This window comes from Rhinoraja longicauda, chromosome 1 (genome assembly GCF_053455715.1).
Source record: "Rhinoraja longicauda isolate Sanriku21f chromosome 1, sRhiLon1.1, whole genome shotgun sequence".
NCBI classification, from domain to species: Eukaryota; Metazoa; Chordata; class Chondrichthyes; order Rajiformes; family Arhynchobatidae; genus Rhinoraja; species Rhinoraja longicauda.
In genome coordinates this window covers 122325692-122341661 of record NC_135953.1, presented here as the reverse complement: position 1 = coordinate 122341661, position 15970 = coordinate 122325692, and the positions used below count along the sequence as shown (strand labels likewise).

At 40.6% G+C, this 15970-nt stretch overlaps 1 protein-coding gene across 1 annotated transcript in view; it reads right to left on the bottom strand.

Moving 5' to 3' along the window:
• The window catches only part of gatb (glutamyl-tRNA(Gln) amidotransferase, subunit B), a 30316-nt gene that overhangs the window by 1952 nt on the left and 12394 nt on the right, over nt 1-15970 (bottom strand). The window contains exons 6-12 of the mRNA XM_078405914.1: nt 14112-14225; nt 13776-13860; nt 12326-12370; nt 9978-10167; nt 3784-3917; nt 2566-2644; nt 527-661 (exon numbers count right to left, since the gene is read on the bottom strand). Coding sequence (XP_078262040.1) covers nt 527-661; nt 2566-2644; nt 3784-3917; nt 9978-10167; nt 12326-12370; nt 13776-13860; nt 14112-14225 — 782 coding nt within the window. The remainder of the gene's footprint in view (nt 1-526; nt 662-2565; nt 2645-3783; nt 3918-9977; nt 10168-12325; nt 12371-13775; nt 13861-14111; nt 14226-15970) is intronic.

Sequence of the window (15970 nt, the reverse complement as noted above, 5' to 3'; positions counted from 1 at the left end):
CCACCCACCTCTGTGCAAAAAATTATCTTCCTTTCTCACCCATTCCTCTATGGATACGACAACAATTAATTTCTTAGTCTCAGTCCTCCCTTGACGAATTTGAAATTCTATTGCAAAGAGCAATTCACACAATTAGGTTTTTTTTAAAATTGAGTGTAATAGATTGCTGTCAATCAAAAGCTTTAAGTACGGGGAAAAGCATGCAAATGCAGTTAGATTACAAATCAATCATGGCCGTTTTCTCTGAATAGTGATATGGGCTTTATATGCATAGTCACATACAACACGTGTACAAAATTACTTAAAACCATATTTGAACAATAGTACAAACCATATTATTACATTGTGTGAATTGTTAAAATCACCTATAGATAGTGCATTACTCTGAATGTTTTTACACATAGAGCAGAGAGTAGAGAAATTACTGTAATATCAACATTAACAAGGAACAAATTTGGATCTTGCATGATTTGCCTTTCCTCTTTTCTCATTCCGGCATTCAGATAAAACTGTTGAAATAACTTACTTCTGTAGGGTGATCTTCAATAATACTTTGACAGATCTGTTCTAATTTCTTCTGGTCTTTGATCAGTCCCAATCCTTTTAGTTCAACTATCTGGGTTGCAGTTTTACCATTGCCTTTCCACAGTTCAACAAGTACCTACAAATCCAGACCCAGAACATGAATATATCACTGTTCAAATCTTCAAAGTGAAAGTACAGTTCCATAAGAGTACAATATCCAGAATTATTCATATCAAATGAATGATCCAAACCATATCAAGATTCCTTGGATGGTGCAAATATAGTTTGTTTTATTTTAAATGTCATTATGTGCTGTAGATTAAGCCTCCCTCGTACATTATCATCTTTAGTCAATAGCTGCACAAAAATAAAATCTGACCAATGCACCCCATTTGTGCCATGTATCAACGAAGAAAGTTCAGTAGGCTTACCGTAAATATCCACTGCAAATTTAGGGAAAGCAAGGGGAGATTTAACTTTGGCCCTCCTTTAGATGCACACCCATAAAGGAATTAGGTTTATGCTCTGATGTCCATTAAGGCTGAAGAGACTACCGATATTTAATGCACCAGACAATTACTAAAGGATCTCTGAAATCCCCAAGTCAAAATAAGTTAAATCCAAATATGCTACATCAAATGCCTCATTGACATTCCTTTTTACATCCCTAAACTGTTGAAGTCAGACAGAACCTCCTTTGACAAATTCACAGTCATTGATTAACCGTGTCTTTCCAAAACCTGATTTATGCTCTTCCTCAGAATTTTTACCAACAATTTGCCAAGATCAGTGTCGGGCGTCCAGTTACTTGATCTGTCCCTTTCCTAACTTTTGAACACATTAATATATCAGTAACTTTCCAGCCTTACTGCACTACATCTGCAGTGAAAGGATAATATAGTCAGAGCATGAACTATTTTTTCTCAAGAGCACAAGATATATTTTATCCATGTCTAGTAATTCATCTGCTTTCAACATGGCTCCGTTTATCATTTCCAATATTTACACTTGTCAATCTCAATGTCTCTATTGTTATCTTTCATCAAGACGTGCAAGGTATTCATAAACATGCACAAATTCTAGCTCCACCCTTGGGCAGTTGTTGTGGTTCTAATAATATCTACTATTTCCATTATAATTCACGTACAGGCCATCTTCCAATACTTGTTCACCCACCCTCTTTGTCTTTCTGACTTCCTTTTAAAATATCACCTATATGCAATTCTCAAATTCTGGCTTTCTGCTGTTTTATGTATTTGTCATAAGCTTCCTTTTTTTCCTACCAGATGTGTTCAACACACACAGGGGTCTCTAATTGCGAGCTTTCCTTATTTAAAAACAATTTATTCTAAATTTTCATTTTCACTATCTCATCCTTGAATGCCTCTGACAGATCTGACACCAATTCACTTTCAATGAGCACATTCCATCCACTTTGTTAAATCATATCTCAACCTTGCAAAACTGTTTTTGCCTGAATTTAAGATTTATATTTCTGATATATCTTTGTCCTTTTGCATATTTATCCCGAATTTAACTAAAATATGATCACCGCCTCCAATCCCTGCCCCACTGTGATCTTTTCTGCCCATGTCTTAAAACTTTGGGCTTGCTATATGATGATCTTTGGATCAAGAATTTTGCTTCTTCTATTTTGATACTGTCACAACTAATGTTAGAAAGACTGAAATCCTCAACTTGCGTTATTTTATGAACTTTTGAAACAGTTTTGCTCTTTCATCTTTTGTCTATTAGGAGGGGTGGCGGGCTATAGTTACACTCATTATGACGGGCTGTTTTGCCTCTTGACACAAACCATATAATCTACTGTATCATCCCACTTCACAGCTGCAACTTTTTCTAATTATTCCTAATCACAGCTGTTTTTTTAAACTCTGTGAGGAGGAGGGACCATTAAAATCAAAATCTATTAAAAAAGTGAGAATTGTTTTGGTAATTGCATTTCATTTGAAGTTAAAAAATATTCTAATAGCCTCTCTGTTGCCAATCAGTCACAATGCAGAAGTTCTGTTCACTCACTTGTTTTGCTACTGAGGATGATATCAATCTATTTTCCAAGAGATTAAGCACTTCTGACATATCAGTGGGGCTGATGGGGCTGAAAAATAACACAGACAGAAATTAAATGTTAACAGTAAATTAGCAAATAAAAATCACCAGCATACATATATAAAATAGTAAAAGTGTAAAATTGAGGTTTAGCAAACATTTATGCCATTTGGGAGGCTGGTTTATTAATGTCATATTTTAATCAAAATTATGCAGGGGTGATAAAAAATCAAGGCAAAAAAAAGAGATAATACAAGTGCTCGGGACGGCACAAGTAACAATTTTTTTTAATGCATTCTTGTCCCAAATTGTAGCCTAAACGGTGTTTGACCATAACGCAAATAAGGGACCAATACCTTTACTTATTTCGATTTTACATGCTCCTTGTAGATGTGCTCTTTGTAACAATCGCTAACGTTTTTTAAAAATGCTAAAATTCTTGAGAAGGGATTAGGTCTAACATCCATAGATCACTTGCACTATATTTGACATCAAAACAATCCAGAAGCAGGTGGCTTTCAATTTCAACTAGTTCCTCACTTTCATATGAAGGTGATCCTGGAGAGAGTCGAGGGAGGAGGTATAGCGACAGGTGTTGCATCTTCTGTGGTTGCAGGGGAAGGTACCAAGGGAGGGGGTAGTTTGGGTGGGAAGGAATGCTAACCAGGGCGTTGCGGAGGGAATAGTCTCTGCGGAAGGCGGAAAGGGGTGGAAATGGGAAAATGTGACTAGTGGTGGGATCCTGTTGGAGGTGGCAAAAATTTTGGAGGATTATGTGTTGTTAATCATGTTAAGTCAAGTCATGGTTATTCTTAATAACGACTGCCCACCCACAATCACCATACCTTTCTAACTTATTTTAGCCAATTTTCCATATCTGATGTACACACTTCTAAATGTGCTTTGGGATACCTTCCCGCACATTTTTAGTGTTAGTTTACTCAATTGCACTATATTCTGAGGTTCACAAACAATATCTTTTGGTGCTTGTTGTAAATATAACAATTATTACAGTAAAATGTAAAGCATATGAACAATATTTATAAGACAACCATATCATTGATAACCCAAGAAAGACTAGTACAATAATATTTACATTGGCAGGTATTCAATGTTACCCTCCTAATAGAGTTGTAAGAGTACAGCAAAAAAGTTAAATTGTCTACAAAGAACTATTATACACCTCACCTTTGGTGAACTTTGAAATTATCTTGCTTCAGGAGTGCCAGGAAGTCATTAATTACCCAACCAATTACCTTCTTTGGACTAGCTTGGGTCTGTTCTACAATGCGTTCAAAGAATTGAACAAGCCCATCTTCATTCTGTAAAACAAAGCAATACAAAATATTCTCCCAATTCAATTTTTTCTCAATATCTGTATATATCTATATTATTTTTATCTATCTATCTATCTATCTATCTATCTATCTATCTATCTATCTATCTATCTATCTATCTATCTATCTATCTATCTATCTATCTATCTATCTATCTATCTATCTATCTATCTATCTATCTATCTATCTATCTATCTATCTATCTATCTATCTATCTATCTATCTATCTATCTATCTATCTATCTATCTATCTATCTATCTATCTATCTATCTATCTATCTATCTATCTATCTATCTATCTATCTATCTATCTATCTATCTATCTATCTATCTATCTATCTATCTATCTATCTATCTATCTATCTATCTATCTATCTATCTATCTATCTATCTATCTATCTATCTATCTATCTATCTATCTATCTATCTATCTATCTATCTATCTATCTATCTATCTATCTATCTATCTATCTATCTATCTATCTATCTATCTATCTATCTATCTATCTATCTATCTATCTATCTATCTATCTATCTATCTATCTATCTATCTATCTATCTATCTATCTATCTATCTATCTATCTATCTATCTATCTATCTATCTATCTATCTATCTATCTATCTATCTATCTATCTATCTATCTATCTATCTATCTATCTATCTATCTATCTATCTATCTATCTATCTATCTATCTATCTATCTATCTATCTATCTATCTATCTATCTATCTATCTATCTATCTATCTATCTATCTATCTATCTATCTATCTATCTATCTATCTATCTATCTATCTATCTATCTATCTATCTATCTATCTATCTATCTATCTATCTATCTATCTATCTATCTATCTATCTATCTATCTATCTATCTATCTATCTATCTATCTATCTATCTATCTATCTATCTATCTATCTATCTATCTATCTATCTATCTATCTATCTATCTATCTATCTATCTATCTATCTATCTATCTATCTATCTATCTATCTATCTATCTATCTATCTATCTATCTATCTATCTATCTATCTATCTATCTATCTATCTATCTATCTATCTATCTATCTATCTATCTATCTATCTATCTATCTATCTATCTATCTATCTATCTATCTATCTATCTATCTATCTATCTATCTATCTATCTATCTATCTATCTATCTATCTATCTATCTATCTATATCTAGTATGTTTGTATATATATTCCACTGATGTCGGCTGAATACGGCAATTCCGGCAAAACGGTGAACCGTAGCGCCACGATGTTTGAACCGCCTTAATCAGCATGCGGTTCGCTGCTGGAAAATGATATTTTTGTTTAATTCGGACGCATATTTTTTAAGTTACAGAGGTCTAAAAGTGCTGCCCCCCCTCATTTATCGAAGTTTTGACAGAAGGGGGGCGCTGCGGTCCGGCAGTGCTCAGTACGCATGCGCGGAATCTCCTCACTCTGTACTCAGCACGCATGCGCGGCATCTCCTCACTCGCACCAAAACAATGGACGCCGTTAGCGGCGCCAGCCCGCGATCACCGGCTCACCTCTCCTCTCTCCCCTTGCTTCTCTCCTCTCTCCCACACCCGGGAGAACATCTCCCCGCTATCCCCCCTCCCCCCCGGGCCCCCTCCCCCCTCACTCTCTCCCCCCTCCACAAATACCGCCCCATCTCTCATCACCCTCCCCCCCTCCATCCTCAACACCTCCCTCCCTCCACCACTCCCTGGGTGTGGGCACGGGCCCAACGGGCCCGCTTTGAACGGGCACACTTGTTCTAGTCTATCTATCTTCTATCTTCTATATAATACTAAAACTCAGATCTTGTGTATATTTTTTTTTGTGGTTTGGCCTGATATATTCGTAACAGCGATTGCAGCAAAACGGCGGACCGTAGCGCGACGGTTTTCGCACCGCCTCAATCGCCAATCTCGCGCTCGCTCGGCCGTGATATTTTCATTTAATTTGGTCGCGTGTTTTTTAAGTTACAGAGGTTTTAAAGCGCTGCCCCCCCCTTTTTCAGGGGGGCGCTGCGGTGCAGATTTCGTTTTCAGCTTGTGGCTTGTGACGGCTACATTGTTTCGAAAAGTTTCCAGAAAAGGATTTAGTTTTCAGCTTGTGACGGCTACATTGTTTCGAAAAGTTTCCAGAAAAGCACTGATTGTTTTGTTATTGCAAGTCAAGTCAAGTCAAGTCAATTATATTTGTATAGCACATTTAAAAACAACCCATGTTGACCAAAGTGCTGCACATCTGATTAGGAAAAAAAAAAAAAAAGAGGGTTATAGTGGTCACTTGACATACACAGATCAGGAGGACGGGCCCAACGGGCACACTTGGAGAGTAAGAGTGGGGCTGGGGGAGGAGAGAATGGGGGGTGTGGGGACGGGCCCAACGGGCCCGCTTTGAACGGGCACACTTGTTCTAGTATACTACTAAAACTCAGATCTCGTGAATATATGTTATGTATGTATCTGCGAATTCGCTGATTTCTGAAAAAACGGTGAACCGTAGCGCCACGATTTTTGCACCGCCTTAATCACCACGCGGGGTGGGGCTGCAAAATGATATTTTTATTTAATTCGGTTGCATATTTTTTAAGTTACAGAGGTTTTAAAGCACTGCCCCCCCCGTTATTGAGGTTTCTATAGAGGGCGCTGCGGTGAGGCTGTGCTCAGTACGCATGCGCGGCATCTCCTCACTTGTACATATATTTCACTGATTCGGCTGATTACGGCAAAACGGTAAACCGTGGCGCCACAATTTTTGCCGGAAATGATTTTTTTATTTAATTCGGACGTTTATTTTTTAAGTTACAGAGGTTTAAAAGTCAGAATATTTTTTCTCTCAGTTATTTTGGTTGATTTCGGCAAAAACGGTGAACAGTAGCAGCACGATTTTTGCACCGCCTTAATCACCACGCCGAACGCTGCTGGAAAATGATTTTGTTATTTGATTCGGTCTCGTATTTTTTAAGTTACAGAGGTTTTAGTGCAAAAAAAAAAAAAAAGCCGTTTCTTCAATTGCCTTCAGCGTGTGACGTCAAAAAACTCGCCCAACCCCCCTCCTACTGATTTATTGAAGGCTTTCAGCGTGGCACCTCTCCTCTCTCCCAAAATGATGCTAAGAGTGTGTCTGGGGGAGAGAAAATGGGGGGGACTGAGAATGGGGACCGGGGAGTGGGACTCCGCCCAAGGGGAGGGTGTGGGGAGAGTAAGAGTGGGGCTGGGGGAGGAGAAAATGGGGGGTGTGGGGACGGGCCCAACGGGCCCGCTTTGAACGGGCACACTTGTTCTAGTATACTACTAAAACTCAGATCTTGTATATATATAAACTATATTTGTCTGTATGTATATCTCTGAGAGACATGTGACATGTGAACCTGCAGCCAAAACGGTAAACAATAGTGCCACAATTTTTGTGCCACCTTAATCACCACTCCCGTGGCAGCTCTTTATAACAAGTTTCATTTAAATCGGTCATATTTTTGAAGTTAGAGATATTTTAAAGTTCAAAAATCTAATTTCTAAACATTTTTCCAAGAGCTGCTGTGCGTATGACGTCACCGTAGGGCACGCACGGACTCTCTCTTCACTCGCACAAACAAGATGGACGCCGTTAGCGGAGCCGCCCGCCTGTAATCAGGAGCTCCCCTCTCCTCTCCCTTCTCCTCTCTCCCCTCGCTTCTCTCTCCCCTCTCCCCCACAACCACCACGAGTAATCCCAGCTCGGCTAGGCCACAGCCGCCGCCGCGCTGCCCGTCCCCAGTAGTCCGGCGCTCCCTCCTCCTCCCTGCACGCTCGGTGAGTGGCTTTCGGCGCCAACGGCTCCATGGAGGGGTGTGGAGGGGGTGAGTGCGTGGAGGGGAGAATGGGGGTCAGGGTGGGGGGAGGAGAGAGTGGGGGAGGCAGGGGGTGGGGGAGGAGAGGGGCTGGTGGGGAAAGGGCATGGGGGAGAGTAAGAGTGGGGGGAGGGGGAGGGTGGGAGGAGGAGAGGGGGTGGGAGGGAGAGGGACTGGGGAGGGGACAGCTGGGGTGGGGGGAAGGGGGGTAGTGGGGAAAGGGGGGTGGGGGAGTGTAAGGGGATGGGGATGAGAGAATGGGGGGGTGGAGGGGAAGAGAGAGTGGGGAAAAGGGTCGTGGGAAAAGGTGTGGGGAGAGTTAGAGTGGGGGGGGAGGAGAGAGTCGCCTCTTCAGTCACACCCTCTCCCCTTCCCTGCCCCCCCCTCTACGAGGAATGGGCCCAACTATACCTTTGGGCCCAACATATACTTTGTCTAGTATATATTACCAAAATTCATATATATATATATATATATGTGTCTGAAAATGTGAACCTACAGCCAAAACAGTAAACCATAGCGCCACAATTTTAGCACCACCTTAATCACCACTGTCCTGCCGACTGTTTATAACAAGTTTTATTTACATTGGTCTTATATTTTTTGTTGGAGAGATTTAAAAGTTTCAAAAGTTCATTTCTAATTTCATTTAAAACCCAATCCTTCAAAGTGCTGTGAGTATGACGTCACTATAGCGTACGCACGACCTCTCTCCTCACTCGACCGAACAAGATGGACGCCGTTAGCGAGGCCGCCGCCTGCCCCTCTCCTCTCTCCCCCACCCGGGGGACACTCCGAGCAGGAGGGAGAAAGTCGGACTGATGGTCCACTCATCCTTCCCTTCCATCCCTTCAACACACGGCGACCTCGAGTCCCCGCTTCCACCCGGGCCCAGCGCCCCCCACCATCACCGCAAACAAGCACCAACGGGCAGCTTCTTCTCCTCCGGAGCTCCCTCCTCCTCCCTCCACGCACGGATAGTGGTAAGTGGCTTTCGCCGCCAACGGGTCCACGGATGGGAGTTGGCGTGGGGGCCGAGTGGGTGGAGGGGTAGGAGGGGAGAGGCGAGAGTGGGGAAGGATGGGGTGGGGGGAGGAGAGCGGGAGTGAGGGGGAAAGGGGGGGTGGGGGAGAGTGAGAGTGGGGGTGGGGGAGGAGAGAGGGAGGGGGAGGGTGGGGGGAGGAGAGTGGTGGTGGGGGGGAGAGGGGCTGGGGAAGAAGGCAGGCTGGGATAGGGAGAAGGGATGAGTGGGGATGGGGGAGAGTGGGGGTGATGGTGGGGAAGGGGCACAGTGGGGGTGGGGAAGAGGGGAGAGTGGGGGGAAAAGGGGGGGACAGAGAATGGGGGTGGGGTGGAGAGAGTGGGGGAGGAGGGGGAGGGAGAGTGGAGGAGGGGGAGGGAGAGTGGGGGTGGGGATGAGGTGCTGGGGAGGAGGGGAGGGTGGGGTGGGGAGGAGGGAATAGTGGGGGAAAGTGGGGGTGGGGAGGTGTGAAGATTGGGGTGGGGGGAGAGTGGGGTGCGGGCAGGGAGAGTGGGGGAGGGGGAATAGAGATGGGGAGGGGGGAATGGGGGTGGAGGCAGGACTGGGGGAGTGGGGGTGGGGGAAGGGGAGGGGCAAGTGGGGGTGGGGGCAGGGGAGGGGCAAGTGGGGGTGCGTAGGGGGGTGGAGTGGGTCAGTGGGGGGAGGAGGGGGCATAAGGGGGATTGAGTGGGGGGGTTGAGGGTGCTACACCAATACAGGAGAGGCTTTGGGTTCAGGGCTCCTCAGTCACACCCTCTCCCCTTCCCTAACCCCTCTCTGTAAGGAATGGACTCTCCACTGAAGCCCACAAAGCGAGCGAGCTAGAATTGGTGAAGCAGGTAACAGCAATTTAGTTAATGATTACAATGAATTCTGAAAATCTCTATACCAGATGTTTACTTATGCAGCTGTAGGCATTTTTGTGATTTTAAATTGAGGTTAGCTATTCATCAATCTAGGGTTGGTCAATATGGCCCAGTTCTTATGGCCCAGTTCAGCTTCTTAGAAGCCTTCCATTTCTATGCTTACTTTAAAACAATGTACTCCATGGATTAAGACTATTGCAACGTAACATGCAAATGACAATAAATGGCACCGGTACAATTGTGAAAGAAATTAAAACTCAGCATTTTCATCTTTGAGTTGATAAGGACTAAATACAAAGATTCAAGTCTAATTACTTACCACCAATGTGAAGCTGTGTTCATTACAAATACCATACTTTTCCACCAGTCTTGTTCTTTTAACACAAGGTAGCTCAGGCAGCTGTTCACGAATACAGTCAATATTTACCACTTGTCGAGGATTCATATTAGCAGGGAGTGTTTCATTGTCATAAATGATCAATGGAGGCAAATTTGGCTCTGGCATAAACCTTAAACATTTGGGAAATTAAAAAATAAAATATAAAACTCAATTGAATCATTTAAATATTTTAACATTTTAGGGCGGCACGGTGGCGCAGCGGTAAAGTTGCTGTCTTACAGCGAATGCAGTGCCGGAGACCCGGGTTCGATCCCGTCAACAGGTGCTGTCTGTACGGAGTTTGTACGTTCTCCCCGTGACCTGCGTGGGTTTTCTCCGAGATCTTCGGTTTCCTCCCACACTCCAAAGACGTACAGGTATGTAGGTTAAATGGCTTGGTAAATGTAAAAATTGTCCCCAGTGTGTGTAGGATAGTGTTAATATGAGGGGATTGCTGGTCGGCGCGGACCCGGTGGGCCGACAGGGCCTGTTTCCGCGCTGTATCTCTAAACTAAACTAAACTAATATTCTTTGATTTTAAATGTAAATATTTAATCAGAGGCCGACAAAAAAAGTTTGCAAAATATTATTATGAAAGGAAAAGGCTGAGATATTCCAACCTTGCAGTAGAGGCAGAGGAGCGAGATTGGAGTGTAAGGGTGCATCCAGTGGAGGTGGGGTGCAGTGGCTTTGTAGCCAGTTCCACTGCAAGGCTCCTGAGGGAAGTAGGAGTCAGAGGGCAGGCCCAAAGGAGGGCAATCAAAGAACTTGCGAATGCCGCCGAACGGAGCAGTCACTGGCTGTAGCTGAAAAGAAAAGATGCTGTCTGGGCTGCCAAGTGACCATATCTAGAGGCTAACCATAAGACACACACCCAGGACTGATCACCCTGCGGTGGGCCTGCCTCGACTGAGGGTGTCTTGTGATAAAGGGCCGAAACACCCAGTGACGTTGAGGTACACAATTGAAGATGTGTCTGAATTGTAGCAACATTACCTAGTGGTCACCCCCAAGAACAACACCAGTCAATTGTAGTGCAAACCTTAGGGATTGTAACATCTAGTCCTACTAATCAATCAGCTTTTAGTGTCTACCTTCGATTTAAACCAGCATCTGCAGATTTGTTTCCTATAATCTTGGTGTTGTTGCATTGTGTAATTGTACATTTTAATGCACTAATGCATAACTTTTCATTGTTATGTTCAGAGTAGATTGATTAATTTATATCAGTCTCTCCCCTAGCTGAAACTCATGGAAAATGAAAGAAAATATTAATGATGAGAAACTGAAGTTTTTTTTTCCACATATCATTTTTAGTAAGGAACCTTTTACTTACAAGAAATCTATATACAAATTTATTTTCTGTAATATATTATTATTTTTACATCGTAAATTTTAAGTCACTTTAGTTTCATGACTATTTACAATATTCTTATAACTGATTGTTCCAAATGCATGCAAAGTATCCTCACAGAAATCAATTGTAAATGTAATAACTTAGTATCCACAACAGACTGTAAATGTGGTATAAATGAGCAGTGACTGGAGAAAAAAAAATCAACTCCCTTCGAATTGGAAAACCCCCCAAAAAAGAATGTTTCTTTATAATTAGCCTCAAAGTTTGTAACAATTATTACTGGTGGCACAACAGTATTTATTAAGTACATGTAGTTTTGTACATGTTTATGGTAATGTAGTTTTGCTTTGACACACGTTTCCATATACTAATTGGATATAACATATTGATGAACTTGGGAACACTCTATGTTACATGGGCCAAATTGATTATGACACAACTTCATTCAGGAACGAGAGAACCACTTAAAAGTTACTTTGCAAATTGACAAGCAGAAAAAAAAGCTGTTTTGGGAATACATCTGAGGGGAAAATACTGTTTCATGTAACCTCCCTGTGCTAATCAGACACCATCATTTCTTAAGATCTCAGGTTGTTTCACCACAGGTAGCCACTGAGATTGATAAGCAATCGCTTCTATTAACACTTGTGCAACGATACTCTAAGAAACGATGTAACACACAGCTTTTTGTATTTTTAGCTTGCAGTAATAAAAATCAACTGTAGCTATTAAAAAGAATGTTACTTTTGAAAATGCTGTGGGAAAAATAAATTATTGAGAGTCTGGAACTCTAGCCCCTAACCTCCTTTTCCCCAAGAGTATAATAGTTTTTTCGCGCAATTTTCTATAACGTGTTTTCTATAATTTTCTTAGGAACGCAATTATCACGTTATAGCATAGCTACCTATACATTTTTTCAATGCATTATTACCTGTAGTCTTGTTTTCCCTCTTTGTCTCTCATAGATATGGTCTGTCTGAAAATAAATTTAGAATTTTGTTAAGAACTAATTTCTTAGAACAAGTGCAAATTCTTCTCAAGAACATCAAATGCATTCATAAACACTTTAAAGTTTGTCTAAATTTACTAAAATAAATCCACCGATTTCTTGTTTTACCCTTGAAAATTGCAACAATATTCCATGCAAGTGGATCTGGATCCAGAATAATTTACAGGATTAACAATGGATTATGCAATTTCTTATGAAGTATAAATGATACAGTACTGCTGAGACCTGTATTGCTGTTAGCCACGGAATACTCAGTTCCTAGCACCAGTAAATATGAAAATCTTGGTCTACTTCCAAGAAAGAAAATTCACTTATGGAAGTATGCTTTGGCACTGTGCAACTCGGAAGTATTTGAAAACTAGATTAGGAGCAATTGTTTAATTGAACTTGAAATTGAAATTTCTGATGAACACACTTGCACAGTATTATTGGACATAATGTTCCTGGGATTTAAATCCTGCAACATTAAAGCAGCAACAATATACTGCCAAGTCAGGATGTGTAACTTGGGAGAGGAATATGTGGGCGGAGGTGGACCCAGATGGATAATAGATGGTATTAACAAGGAAAGATATGCTGGGTTTGGCTAATATAGTCATCAAAAATCAATTGAATCAAAGGGATCTGGGCCACTGCCAGTAGCGGTGTTTTATCTTGTAGAGTAAGAAAATTAAAATACTACAAAAGCAACTCCGAATTAAGAGTTAGGGCAGAACCAAATAACATGGAAACTCAAATAAAAGATAACTTTAGTTTTATATTACATGCAAACTAGTCAGCAGATTGAAAATATTTTCAGAAAACTCTGGAATTTGTTAACAACCAATCGGACTCCAAATGGAATTCCTTCAGAGATTTTTGGATGGTTAAACTATGGTGTGACTATTACGAGAGTTTCCTTTCATTATTTTCCGATGTTTCTGTTAAACAACTAATAAAATATGCTCAATCAATGATTTCAAAATCACAGCAGTACTAAAGATTCAAAATAATTTCCAAGAAGTAACCAGGCAACTTTTAAAAACAGCAGCCAAACCACATCTGAGGATCATAGTGAGGAATATAAAGCTGGAAGAAGCTATGTTTGTTTTTCATGTGCCTCCAGTGATGTGAGTAGTGTCATAGTGGGTGGAAACATAGGCTGACATGCTGCTTGATCATTCCCAAGCTCAAAGATGCTAAAACCATCTGCGTTATCTGCTCTGCAATGGCAGGGAAATAGCCAACACAACATGGAAAAAATGATAAACGCTGGGATCTTTCTGTTCTGCATGGCTTCGCGACGCAAAAAAAATTAAGCCAGATAAAGTACAATAACATCTAATTTCTCCAGTTCTTTACAGAGATAAGCAAGTCCAAAATAAGTTCTCACCCTGATTTATAATCAAATGCTCTGGTTTCATTTAATACTTTCCCTCCATTCTCCAGTACTTCAATCTGCCTCTGAATTTCATAATCTGTTATAAAGAAAACTGCATATTACATACAATTAACCACAGCCAACAAACTAAATAATATTAATCTCCATTCTCAAAATGCTATCCAAGTAAATTTAAAAATAATTAATTGCACTTGATGTTATAGTCACGTGACCAAAGAACAAATACACATTTGTACAGAGTTTAAATCAATGAAAACATTGTTAAGAGGATAAAGTTACGGAGTACCAAACAGAGCAAATTAGAACAGATGGAAGATATTCACAAACCGATTGCTCTTGCCAGAAATCGGGCACTGTTAATATTTTTCACTTCAGTTCTCACGCCATATGGTTCCCCAGGTTGATGTACTGAAATGTTGGCATCCACTCTTAACTGTCCCTCTATACAAATGAAAATGAGATATTACTACAATCAGCCTTTATAAAAATTAATTGGATACAATCTGCTTATGGTTCCTGGACAGTGATTTTATAAATGTAGATTCAAATGAAAACTTCACTGAATCATGACACTTTCACACAGAAGAATTAAAATCAATCTCCTTCAAAATATAATACAAAAGGAGGAAAGTTAACAGGGCATGATTCATATATTTCAGACTACATTAAATTTCTAAGTCAGAAGGTCTCGCACAACTTGCAGGATACTATGTAGGAACAAGGAACTACAGGTACAAAAAAAGACACAGAGTGCTGCAGTAACACAGCGAGTCAGGCAGCATCTCTGGAGGACAGGGATAGGTGGCATTTCAGGTCGGGCGATTTGCCGTGTGAACTTCAGCTGTTTCACCAGGTCTACAGCAAGCTGCCAATCCTGCGCAGTTGCCAGGATTCCTGACCGATTCTTGGCTGTTGTGGTTCTTGGCAGCTGCACTCCAGCCTTCACAAAGGTGATCATCTGGGTGGTGGGACGTGCTCATTATTTTTATTTTATGAAATATAAATACAATTCTCAAAGTCAGAATTTTAATGGATGGGGCAAATTAGCTGTCAAAATAGGATTCTACTTAACTTCTATAAAATTCATAAATAGTCCAGGATCGTTCTCCTATGAACAGGTAGCTCAACCAGAACTAGTGACTTTTACCAACATAACTGGTTGGAACTTTTGTACTCTCAGGCGTAATTGAAAGTTCCAAACTTCCAGACAACTACTTGTTTCTTTCGAGAAACCATATTATATTTCTGTGCTCACTGCAAAGTCCAGTGAGAAGTGTAAAATTCCATACATTTCCCACCAGATAGATTGCAAAACCTTCCTTTTGAAACTGCTGATCTTTCACCAGGCCCACTCATTTCAATTACAAAGTCATTTTTTTATTATTTGGGTTAATTTTAAAGTATTTGTCTCTTAATGGTTTTATGTATTAATTTTTCAATTAATTGAATATTTTTTAATTATGAATATCTTTAGTAGAGTGCTTTTGTGTGCAAATCTCACAAAACAGATATTCAATCCCTAGGACAGCTTTTTACAGATTAAAGTGATAACTGGTAAATTGGGGACCAGATCTCAAAGCAAAGAGAATGAAGCCTCTGTTGCACCTGGAAATGCATTGTGTTTTTATGATCAGTTAGGAGCTGGCTACCTGGAGGAATACTTCACCCAGAGATCAATTCTAAATAAGAGTGCGCTTGAAGGGCAGGCAGCTGATGAGCTCAGGTAACATACCACTCAGCAAATCAAGCCATTATTTCTGCTGTGTAACATGTTCTAGACTGATCAAGACATAAAGAACCCTGATCCCCATCTTGTCATGTGATCTTTTAACTTGTGATGTATAACCTCAGGAAAGGGTCATGCAACAAATCAGGATGTAAATAACGTAAATAGAGTCTGAAGAAGGGTCCCGACCTGAAGTGTCACCCATTCCTTCTCTCCAGAGATGCTGCCTGTCCCGCTGAGTTACTCCAGCATTTTGTGTCTATCTTCGGTTTAAACCAGCATCTGCAGTTCCTTCATACACTTGATGTAAATAAGTATTTTCATCAGTCAATCTCAACTGATTTCTGGTTGAACTTATAAACTAGTTTCCTCTGTAATGTGATATCTCAACCACTTTTGGATATCTGCAAACAATCTTTCTCTCTTTAATAATCCCCTCCATTACTTTATCATTTCTGAG